This window comes from Camelus bactrianus, chromosome 2 (genome assembly GCF_048773025.1).
Source record: "Camelus bactrianus isolate YW-2024 breed Bactrian camel chromosome 2, ASM4877302v1, whole genome shotgun sequence".
Lineage (NCBI taxonomy): Eukaryota > Metazoa > Chordata > Mammalia > Artiodactyla > Camelidae > Camelus > Camelus bactrianus.
The window spans coordinates 125,892,515-125,904,900 of record NC_133540.1 but is presented as its reverse complement, the minus strand read 5'-3'; the positions used below and the strand labels follow the sequence as shown (position 1 = coordinate 125,904,900).

The window sequence follows — 12,386 nt, the reverse complement described above, 5'->3', positions numbered from 1 at the left end:
TTTGTTAAAATTATATTTGACTCATACAAATTGAGACTTATTAAAGTACATCTCTGTCTTATATGCAAGAATCAATAGGATTCCCAGTGGTTGAACAGTTTCTATTAATAGTCATCTTAATCTTTCAGAGAGGAAATAAAGTTCCAGTTTCCTGGAAAGCGTCCATCCATCCTGACAAGTCTTGGGGTCAAAGCCCTGGGGGGGGGGGGTAGGGCTGTCACCTGGTCCAACACCCGCCTAAGATCTGAAGTTGGCTTTATCCACCGTGATTCTTGACATGGACATACCAAAAACATGCTAATCAGTGCAAAGTCCACCGACCCTCAAAGGCAGATAAACCTCTTTGCAGCAGCAGAAGTAAGACTGGCAGTCCTCACAATGCAGTCCCAGGGCTCCTGGTGAACTTCGGGGCGGTGGTAGCATGAGCCAAAATGAAATTACATAACATGGGGGTAGGGGGGAACTGTTTTTCAAAGCCGGTGGTTCACATCAATATACAATCTCGAGAGCTCCTAATAGGAGAGCTCAGCGTCTCCTCCAGATGGCTTGTGCACCAAAAGACCCCAGGATCCTGGACAAGGTGACCCTGCAGGTCTCTCTTTTACCCCTGGGATCTCTGGGAGTCCGGGAGATGTAGCATGGAGACCGCCCCCGTCTCCTGCGCACAGTTGCCTGAACTCAGAGTCGGGCCCCTTCTGCTCCTCAGGCTGTGCTGCCTCCCACACACCACAGCCTTGGTGACTACACATGGCTGGTGCCCTCTCTCAGCTAATACCTTCTTCAGGCCTCCATCTGGATGTTGCTTCCTCCAGGAAACCTTCTGTGACCCTCTACCCACCTTGGATTCCTTGCACACACCTCGCCCTGTTCCCGGAGGGTGATAACAAGCATCTGTAAACACACCCAGCTGACAGGCAGGAAGGGGTCAGGCCTTATTCACCTGCCATCCCCAGAGCCTAGCGGCGCCTGGCACACAGTAGGCACTCAAAGTACGCATGCAGGGTAGGACCCAATGCTCAAGACATGGGAGCTAAGGGTTATTTGTTTTGGAAGGGCATGATACTCGGCTTGATGGAATGGCTGGCACTCGCTCAGACTTGGGAAAACTCTGGCTTGTGTTTGGGTAATGACATGGCGTGCACCGGGCCTCGCTCACACAAACCGCACGCCTCGCTTGGCCAGACTTACAAGGGAGGGCCATGAGTACTGGCAGAAGAGGTCCAGAAAGGGGAAACAAAAAAAGTAAACACAGAGATTAGTCAGCAGGTGGCTACTGGGTGTGCAGCGTGGGTGTGCAAGCCCTCAGATGCTAGCTTAGGAAAGCGTGAACTCTGTCTTGAGAATCTTAACATTTTAAAGCAGAATCTAGAACAGAAGGGAACCCACAAAACATCCAAAATACTATGTCTCAGGATAAAACCCCCTTTCTAAAGTCTTAATGGGTTGAAAGAACTCTACTAGGAAAAAAACTATCAAATACCTCTAGACGGTATTTTAAAACCACTTGGTCAGGACATTGTGCTGAACACCAGAAACTGATACATTGTAACTGACTATACTTCAATTAAAAAAATAATAATAAATGAAATAAAACCACTTGGTCAACAGATAAAAAGGAAGCACTGAGAAGATGATAAGTTTTACAAAAAGAGAAGATAATCTTACATAGCTTCAGAGATTTCCCTTCTTAGCAAACAACCTTGATGGAGTCCCACCCCTGCTCAAAGAACTGTGTATACTGCATTCTTTCTCCATATCCACTCCAGATACCAAAACCTGAATTCGACATGATGCGGTCATTTGAGACCAGTGGCATTCTCTCAGCATCAGTTCTGTCTCTCCAAAATTGTGAGCATCCTTAAGAGTCTAAAATAGCATTATATCAGCATCAGAGGAACAAATTCATAAAAAGACAAAATAAATCCCTCTACGGAGTATTCCTCTAAAAACAAATGAATTTTTCAAGGGGGAAGGTATAGCTCAGTGGTAGAGTGCATGCTTAGCACGCACAAAGTCCTGGGTTCAATCTCTGGTACCACCATTAGAATAAATAAATAAACCCTAATTAGCCCCCTGAAAAATTTAAAAAATTTTTAAATTTAAAAACAAACTTTAAAAAAATGAATTTTAAGTTCTTTTAGAAAATAAAATAAATTTCCAGCGAAAACAATCAGAATGTGACCTTCCAAACTGTGGACTTTGGCTGTTGTGGGCTCTGACAGCACCTGACAAAGGCGTGGCCCTCAACCAGACAGCTTCCAGCCCGCAGGCGGATGTGATGGATGCTCAATAATATTACTATTTTTGAAAATCTCCATCACGGTGTGAAGGTAACACAACTGAAATATGCGTTGAGTGTTTAAGGTTTTAGTGAAAGAATATTTTTTTAAGAGGGAAAAAGAATGATACAATTTTCAACAATACGTTTGTTTGTACTAGCAGCCAATTTCTAACAAGGAGAGATGCAAAATTACTGCCGACTGGGACTCTTACCTGATATGACGTTCGTGGTTTTACTTTCCACTGTCTCAGGTATATCATTAAAAGATCTATAGCCCTAAAAAATAGTTCAAAATAAAGTGAAATACAGAGTGAGCGGTTCGCTATTATTCATTTTCAACCTCATATGGAGTAGAGGAGCAAAATTAAAATGGAACATGCCCCCTAAGGCTGAAACGATCATATGTTCATTACCCTTTAGAGAGGACTTCCTTTAAATTGTATCCGCTGAAGATCATGTTAAAAGGTTCCCATTTTTAATGTTCAACTCATGTTACAAGTTTACATGTATCTATACTAGTGTTTCTCAATCGGGAGCCATTTGGTTCCCCAAGGAGTATCTGGCAACGTCTGGAGACATTCTGGTTATCACAGTTGTGGGGGTGCTGTTGGCCTTGTGTGGACATGAGCCAGAGGAGCTAATAAAAACCCAGCAGTGCACAGGATAGTCCCCACAACAAAGAATCATCCAGCCCCAACTGTGCTGAGGCTAAAAAGACCCTGATCTGCACAATGCACCATGTGCAGATATAAAGTGAATTTCTGAAAATAGAATCTTATTCTCCAGTGCAATTACACAGTAAAATTGGAGATCAGGTCTCATAGAAAACAGTCATGTCCTAAAACACAACTGACAAAGGATACACATTGCAGGGAGCTAAAATGAAAACCAAAACAGCCACGCCAAGCTTTCACACTTTGCATCTAAATCCACGACAGGAAAATGTCACTATTTCCAAGCAACTCAATTCAATAGCCAGCCTTTCCTCTGGAAGGGGTTTAGTTTGTGTCTCCTACCTGCCTGCTGGTGTATTTAGGCATCCTCTAGGGGAACCGTGGCAATTACATGAACTGAATGTCTGTCTCCCCTGAAAAGCATGTGTTGAAATCCTAATCCCCAGTGAGACGTTGTCAAGAGGCCTTTGGGAGGGTGTTACGTTGTGAGAATGCAGCCCTCACCCTCACGAATGGGATCAGTCGGTGCCCTTTTAAAAGGGCTGGACCTCAGAGCTCTCTCTACCATACGGGGTTACAATGACGCAATGGCCATCGGCAACCTGGAAGGCGTCCTCATCAGAACTGACCATGCTGGCAGGCTGACCTTGACGTCCAGCCACCACAAATGTGAGAAACTTCTGTTGTTTATAAACCACCTAGTCTATATTCTTTCATAGCAGTGCAATCTGCTATAGCCGTTATGAGATTTATGGTGCCAGAACACTTCCACCTCAGCCCAGCAGTGCTGATGTCATTAAAAGCACGTCCCCGACTCGTTTCCTCACAGGGACTAAGCCGCTGAGCACACCAGAGCTTGTGCTGGCTTCAGTACACCTGGTCCCTCTGTCTCTATCGGTGTTTGGACTTGTGGGGCTCACCCATCATGAGAGGCTTCGTGGCTGTAAGGGGACTCACACATCTCCCGGCTCCATTCCTTCATTTAACAAAGGAGGTGACATCAGAAGGCAAAGGCTAAGAGTTTTGAATGACTTGTTTCTGGGGACACTCACTTTGTTAGTATATGAAGATTAGTGTTGAAGAGTTATTTTATAACTTTTTTATGACTATGCTAAAAGGCAGAGCCAAGAGTAAAATTCTATTCTCTTCCTTTTAGGCTATTGCGGAAATCAAGGTATTCTCGAACAATGTGGTCCCTGCCTTTTTTAGGGTTTACAGTCCAGGGGGATAATCGAGACATGAAAGCAATAATCACAATTATGAGGAAATTAACAAAAAATATTTGCAATGCTGTAAGGATGTATTAAAAAGGGTTTGACCTGGTCAAGAAGCCCAGGAAAAGTCTCACTAAGAAAGTGATGTATAAAACTTAAAGGAGCTCGGCCTTAGTAGCCCAAGAAGGGAGGCAAAGGGGAGGGGGAAGGAAGAGAGCGCGGGCAGAGCGCCCAGCATGTGCACACGTGCAGAAGCGGAAAGAAACAAAACGCGGCTGACTCACAGGCCGAGTGGGAGAGCGTCTGTGTCAGAATCAGCATGGGGTCCAACACCAAGCCCACCAAATTCTGAGCCCCAGGAAGTTGAGATCATGTTTTTCTTTTTGTCTCTTACGGTCCTAGCATTGTGCTTGGCATAAAATAGATACACGATAAAAAAAAATTCCTGAATTGGAATGAATAGAATTACCCGGAGGATAACACCGATCACCGTTCTTGGCCACCCTCCTCCAGAGCATCACTGCTTTTCTGCTGTTACCTGTTTTCTTATGTACTGTTCTACTCTTTAAAATAATCTAAAATGAGCTACTGTATTTTTTTTTCCCCAAAAAACATACCTCTTGGATCAAGCCGGACAAATTTGTTTGAAGAACATCACTCATATTAGCAATTTGCTTATCCAAAGGTGGGAGCTGAAATTTTATAAAACAGAATATTAGGCAAGGTGGTTTCCCCCAAAATTATTTGTCATAAAAATGGGAATCATCTTACACCCAAGTCCCAAAGTCTCTATATTTCAGGGTATGATCTAAGAGTATTATTTGGGGAAAACACATTTAGCTCAGAATGGGCTCTACAAGCATTAACTTTTCAACGTTTGAAGGTCTCCTGTTGCAGTCAGCTAAAAATGAGGGAAAGAAATTTAACACAGATTGAGTATGTGTGACCTCACAATGTCAGGTACTGAACAGTGTTGAATACAGTTGTAAATAACCTTTGAAAAAGCATGTTTAAAAGTAATAGTCAGTGGTTATCTTGGTGAGTGGCCTGGAATAAATATTTTATTTTACAGCATTACATATGGATGTAAGTGTTCTATCTCTTTCCAATACTGGGACAGAGATCATGGGCCTCTGACACAATGTACCGAGAAGGACACTGTATCATTTTTGTGACACCCTGACAAATACGCATAACAAATCTAATCATGAGGGAACATTGGACAAAGCAAAATTGAAGGTCATGCTTTAAAATAAATGGCCCGCAATCTTCAAAAAAAGACTGAGACTGTTCCAGATCAAAGGAACTAAAGAGACATTACAGCTAAAGACCGTGTACTCTAAACTGGATCTCAGACTGGAAAAAGAAAAAGCAGTTTAAAAGAGCATTTTTGGGAAAAATCGGCAAAATTTGAATATAAACTGTGGATTTGTTAGTGGTATTGGGTCAACATTATATGCCCTAATTTTGATCATCCAAATGTTATGTAAAGTTAGGAAATCCACTGAAATATTTAAGGGTAAAAGGGAATAATGTCTGCAACTTACCTCCAAATGACTGAGAAAAGAGCAAAATGCACAGTACACAATACTAAATTTGCACATATATGGTGGTATGAAGAGAAAGATGGCAGATACAGAGATAAATTAAGCACATGGACCCAAATGTTGACATCTGGTGAACGTGGATAAAAGCTGTGAACAAGGGTTCCTTATACCAATCTTGCAAATTTTCTGCATGTATTAAAAGCACATCAAAAATAAAAGATACCCCCAAAAGGACTTGATTTCAAATAACCTAAATGCAACTATAGGTCCTAGGCTCTGAAAAACTGTTCGATGACAAGAAAAGTGACTGTAGTAGATACGCAGACACAGATGTTGAATGTGACGTGTGTGAATGAAACCGACTCACGGGATGTGAAGGTGAGGAAAATGTAGCTATGTTAAAATACTGTTGTGTATAAAGTGTGGTGTGTATATATCACAATGCTGATATATGATTATTTTATCTACAACCCAGAACTTTATATATTCAAGTTGCTCCAAATTCTTTTTTTTTCTAATCTCTTTGGGAATATGGGAAATTACCCAATATTTAGGCATATGTGGTTAATATACTAGGCTCACCATTTTTAAAACTATTTTAATTTTTAAAGGTCTACAAAAATGCATTCGACTTCCTTTTTCTTTTTTAAAGCTGAATGTATCACAGATACAGAGAACACACTGGTGGTTCCCAGTGGGGAGGCGGAGGGGGAGGGGCGATACAGGGAGAGGGGATTAAGAGGCACCAACTATGATGTATAAAAAAAGCTACAGGGATATACTGCACAACACAGGGAACACAGCCTGTATTTTATAAAATGCACATTGAAACTACCAAAGTAAAATTTAAATTAAATTTAAAAAGAAGAATCTGAAAAAAAAAAAGCTGAATTCATTCTGATGTTTCATCAGATCAGTCGCAGAGAACTCCCAAGGAGGGTCTCCCGCGACTCCTTCTCTCCTGCTGCCACTGTTCTACCGCGACACAGACCCGGTCACCAAGCACCTGACGGGCGAGCCCCTCCTAATCAGCCTTCCCCAGCTGGCGCTGCCCCGGAGCCAGGGCCCCCCCTCACCTGACTGAAGTCCACGCTGACATCCAGGTAGCTTAGAGAGCTGTTGATGTGGTCGCAAGTGGTGGCTGCCGAAGGCACCTGGCACGCGGGGTCCTTGAGGGATAGCGCCAGGTCCTTCTGAACGTCACTCAGGTTGGCACTCAGCTGTGCGGATGACTGTTTCATGTCCATTAAGACACTGTTCACCATCACCAGGGCTTCTTCGGTCTCTCTGATGGCTGCAGGAACACAGTCCACTTCAGAACAGAGGCACTCACTAGGCCAGCAAGTGGAAAAATCCCTTCTCATCTACAAAAGTCCTCTAAGGGAACTCGAGATGAACTTGTAAATGACACTGGAGGGCAAAGCAGGGGACCCTGCTGTGAGGGGGCGTCTGGCGGGGAAATGCAGGGACACTGCTGGCCTCCTCTGCCCCTGCCAGCTGCTCCCACCAGCTCAGCTTTCCCACCGGGGGGCTCTTTCCAACAAGCAGGGGCGAGGGTCAACCCCCAGGAATGTGCCCGGGACGGGTGGGCACAGCATGAACTGGCCAGACTGGAGCAGCAGCGGCAGGGAAAGGTGTCGCCCCCCTAGCCTTGCCCATGAAGAGGTCAGCCCACACAGGCTAGCACCTTCCATCCCAAGCAGTTTTAACTCACATAAAAACTAGTCACCCCAAGTCAGATTTTAGCTGTGGACATTCAAAGAGCTGTAATTAAACACAGGGCAGTGGTTACAATCACAGGTTGGGATGCAGGCAAGCCAAGGTGCAGGTCCCAGCCTCTCTACCCGCTGTGTAAACAGACGCCGATTCCTGAACACTGGCAATTTCTTCATCTGAAAACGGTGAAACCACCACCACCAGGCTCATACTGCAAACTGTGAGGTTAGGATGACCAGGCTGAAATTCCTCAGTGGCACTGAGTCCACCTGTTAAATGTTGGAAGCTCCACCGCCGAGGACACGTCCCTAGACTAGGAAATCCCTATTCCGTCATTTGCTACCCTGGTCTCTCTGGGGCGTAGAAATTCAAGGCTAGGCAAGGAGCAAACTGACAACTCTTTTCCACAGTGACTGAAAATCAAAGCAGTGAAAGAGGTGAAATTTAAATTACAGGGCAATGCTTTTCTTCTAAGCAAATAAGTCTGGGCTCACAAAACAGATGCTGGGGGCACCAAGTCACAACAGCGTGCTGCTAGGGAAAGTGTGCCTTTAAAAACTAGTGTCCCCAAATTCCCCTGGCAACCACATGAAACTCGGTGCTAACACCACACACACACATTTTCATGTGTTGTGGCCTCTTGCCAAAAGCAGCGTGCAGTCTCACCCCAGGTCTTCTACCACCTTGTTCTAGCACGTTTGGCAAACTCCTTCACCTCTCGGAACCTGGTTTGCACACCTGCAAATTAGAGGCTGGGTGGGAGGTTGGGTGGGTCATCTCCTGGTTATAAGGCGAGTCTGTGCTTCTAGGCTGGACCTTAGCAGGTATGCTCGTAGGAGGTGGCACTGCCCGTGTCATCCAAGATGGTGCCACAACCCAGCCTTGATGATTCTCTCAGAGATCTGGGGAGGTCTCCAGGATTGGACTGTATGACCCTCGGCCCCCAGTTCTATCACCTTCTCCGAATAGAAGATTTTAGAGTCTGCTACAATCTTTTCTCCTGACTTAAGGCCCAGTCATATCTTGACGATATTTGAGATTACAATATTAATAAAGACTTTATCAAAAAGTCGCTCTGAGCCCCAGTTGCTCATTTTCCATCTATCTCCCAGGATTATCAGCAAAGCATGGAGCAGGTACCCAGCCCAAATTAGAGGTTCAATAAATACCTACCATAGGGAAGCAAGACTCAAAGAACACAGTGCCAGCTAGAAACACACAGGAGGATGCAAAAGACCATGCCAAAATCACACAACACACACCTCACATCTTAATGTTCTGTGGTTTACCTCTCATAGCCCCTTCCGTCTTGACTTCAAGATGAGTTATTTTAAGGTAAGAGACAAACAAACAACAACAACAAAGAATGGACAATAAAATAAGTGGATGGCCCAGAAAACGTGTGTCCGTTTAGGCGCCATGTGTAGACATTCTGGATTATGGGTACTAGGCTGCCATGTCCCAAGAAGGACTGAGAAGTAATAAATACATTTATTTTCCAAAGGCTTCAAAGCATTTTATAAAATGTCTACTGGGTCATAACTCTGGGAGTCATTCCAAGCCTACCAAGATCACATATATTATGTATCTGAAGTCAGTGGAAAGGTATTCTAGAATCTCAATTTTAGCTAATTAACATTTTACCAGCTCATAGCACACTTCCTTTAGAGGTCCTACCCTGCAGCTCAAATACGACCTGCACCAATCCATCTGCATGTTTCTACTTTCTCCAAAGGCCACAAGACACATGCAGCTGAAAGGAATTTTTAGCAAAACATTTGCCGAAGCAGTTTATTAAGTACATTTTAAGACGCTCTGGCAACACCAGAGGCTAAACTCTAACGTATTCAGGCTGGCTTTTTTAAAAAATACAGACAACTTCAATACAAATACAGAAAGCACTGAAATGAAAAAACATCTGTGTTAATTGGCTTTAATCCAAGAGAACTATAAAGCAAACAGGAAAAGCTGGGCAAACCACGGGGCAAAGTAAACATGCACTGACCCGTCTGCATATTTCTGCACGGCCTTTACCTTCACAGAATTTTGAAGCTGGAAGAGATCTTGGCAGACCCCTGCTCCAAAGGCACTGACTCATGAGGGATCTGGGGTGCAGAGGTGCCCAGCATCATCCTGGGGTCACACCAGCTCTTGAACTCCAGATTCCTAACTCCTCTTCCAAACTGACACTGAGCTGTGTTGCCGTGGACGGCCCAGAAGCACCCTGCATCATCACTCCCGAATGTGCCCAAATATCACGGAGTCAAGGCAGCACAGGCCTTAGAGTCAGACCAGGGTCTGAATCCCAGCTCCCAGCCACCACTTCCCGGCTATCTTATCTCAGACAAGTTAGACGATCTCTGAGACTCACTGTCTCGAGCTGGCAAAATGGGGGTAACCAGATCCATCCCACAGAGCAGTTGTGAGCACTGACTGACAGAACACAGGAGAGTACTTGGTGCACAGCATTAGCACATGGCAGGCCCCCAACACTCAACAGCTTTCTAAATTTGACTTCATGGCTCATCATTTCTACAAACACTTGCTTTGTTGGACTTTGCTGGCTGACATCTCAGAAGCCCTCTTCCATGAGGCAGCAGTTTGGGTAATGCAGGATCCACCCTCAGCTTAAGGAGTGGGCCTTGACTGCCCCCAGCCAACCTATTTCCCCTCCGTAGCACCGGTTCAGAGCTGGCCATGGGCCCTTGATGGCCCAACTGGAGGGAAATCTGGTTGAGCAGGAGGACCAGTGTGGCTGGAGCCAGCCCTCTTTCAACTGCAAAGGGAGTTTGCATTAGAGTGGTGCAGACATTGTAGAGAACAGCTAGATGGAAAGCGGCTCACCGCTAGATCAAGCCTCACCTGAAGCTAGTTTCAGGTGCATGAGCCAATAATCCACTCAGTCGAAAGCCAGATAGAGATAGGTTTTCTGTATGAATCAGACAAACATCCCATGATTACTCAAAAAATGCTTATAAGAGAATGAAAGAGATGACTGGAGAGATTTGATTGTAAAAGGTCACAGAGCCAACCCAAATAATCATTAATCCACTGGTGAAGTGTAAATAAACACTCGAGGGTGGGATGGAGGGCCCTAGAGGATCGCCAGCAAGAGTGATGCCGGAGGCAGCAGAGAGTGAAGGCTATCGGACAAGGGTGGTGAACTCTGAAGGCGAAGGGAGGAGGAGCCGCTGGACCCCCACTCTCATCACAGTTCCGCTCCTGCCAGTTAAGTAGTAGTATTTCCTGCTAAGACACAGGCCTGGGTGAGGTGGGGGGTGGGGGGAGGAGGGCGGTGAGGGGGACAGCTATGGAAGGAAGCTTCTCCAGGGAGGACTTCCGGGCTTCATTCTCCTCCCCGCAGTGGGAATGCTCAAACACCAAGTGACAAAGTCGTCTCTGAAGACTGTTCCCTCAGCTCTAATCACAACCCAGGGCTCCTTGTTTCTGATGTAATCTGGTTCCCTGGATAAACCTGAACTATTTAAGGTGAAATCGGAGGTTTTTCAACTGTGCCTGTGAATAGAATTCAGGAGGATTTATGAGCTTGGAAGAAAAGAGTCTAACCAAAGCAAACCCCCCTTTTTATTTCCACTCTAGTCACATTTTAGCCTTTGATTCTCTTACGAAAGTGGACAGCCAATCTCTGGCAGTTTCTCTGACTGTCACTAAAAAGTCAGAAATATTTTTATTTAATATTCAGTGTTTGCTGATATACTGTGTCTGCTCATGGCTATTCTGAAATTATGACAGTTATCAGACCCCTACTAGACGCCACTAGCTAATGACGTTAATAAACAAGCACATGCTACTGCTCTGCAGATTCATTTTTTTAATATTTTGATATTTCAACCCAACTGGTCTCCTTTATGACCTTGTATCTTTTATGTGATGTATTTAAAAATATTCTGAGGAAAAGTCCATAGAGTTCACAAGTCCATAGTACCAAAAATGTCAAGGACCCCCGATCTAAATTTCTGCCATGTACTGATCCGGTGGGTGGTTCTCCTTAGGCAGTTCAGGAAACATCTTTCTGCTGCTTGACAAAGATGAATTGATCATCAGAGCCATCACGGGGACAGACAGGAGCCACCCCTCAACCAATGAAAGCCCAAATTCCAGTACGCTTGGTCAATGAGAAGGCATCTTTTGTTTTGTTTTGTTTTTGGTTTTGTTTCGGTTTTAATTTAAAAGGGACTTACTTCAGCTTATGAAGGCTGAATTTTCAACAGACCAAGCAAGGCAGACCTGCCGACGTTGGGGTAAAATTAGCTGCGCTCAACAACTTCCTCCCAGCCTCGCGTGGCGTGAAGCACACTTGTTGGCCACTCGGACGAGTGTGCCAGGGGCAAGAGGAAGCTCTCCAAAGCGGGTCCCTCCCTGCTTCTTGTGTTCCCCGTGTCAGCAAAGGACACTGCCTAGTTAGAGAGGAAGTGGTGTTTCCAATCTCTTTCTCTGGCTGTCCTAAAGCAGAGAAGTAAGAGTGGGTCAGAAAGCACTAGAGGGAAAAAAGCATCCAATTTAACCAAAGAACATAGGTTTCAAGTTCTGGGCTTTTCTTTGCAATGTGGGGCTCATCATAGCTCCCTGCCTGTATCCCAGGGACATGATGACAAGTACATGGAATACATATATACTTTAAAAGGTGTTTGAAAAACCACAAAATCCTATACAAATATCAGGCATTATTTTCATACCTATGGGAGGATGGAGAGCACACCACCATCGTGGGAGGCCGAGTAGCTCTGCGGGGACAGTGGAGTTAAGGAGTGGCTTTTCAGCACCGTTGACTGGCTGGGGGAATCATTTGGGAGGAGGATTTGCAGGAATGCGGATTCCTTGGGTACCAGCCTGTACAACGGCTGCCACGTGAAAGGCAATGTCAACACTCAAGGAACGAGGGCTGTGAAATCTCACCTAGAGGTGAGGGTCGAAGCAAGCCTCGGCACACCCG

The 12,386-nt window shown here is 45.0% G+C and overlaps 1 protein-coding gene across 10 annotated transcripts in view; it reads right to left on the bottom strand.

The window, feature by feature from the left end:
* Window positions 1–12,386, bottom strand: part of PROM1 (prominin 1) — a 144,116-nt gene that overhangs the window by 27,238 nt on the left and 104,492 nt on the right. For all 10 annotated transcript variants that reach the window (XM_074349990.1, XM_074349988.1, XM_074349991.1 and 7 more), the window contains 3 exons: window positions 6,793–7,010; window positions 4,787–4,861; window positions 2,494–2,557 (listed from right to left, as the gene is read on the bottom strand). In XM_074349990.1, the coding sequence (XP_074206091.1) occupies window positions 2,494–2,557; window positions 4,787–4,861; window positions 6,793–7,010 (357 nt within the window). The remainder of the gene's footprint in view (window positions 1–2,493; window positions 2,558–4,786; window positions 4,862–6,792; window positions 7,011–12,386) is intronic.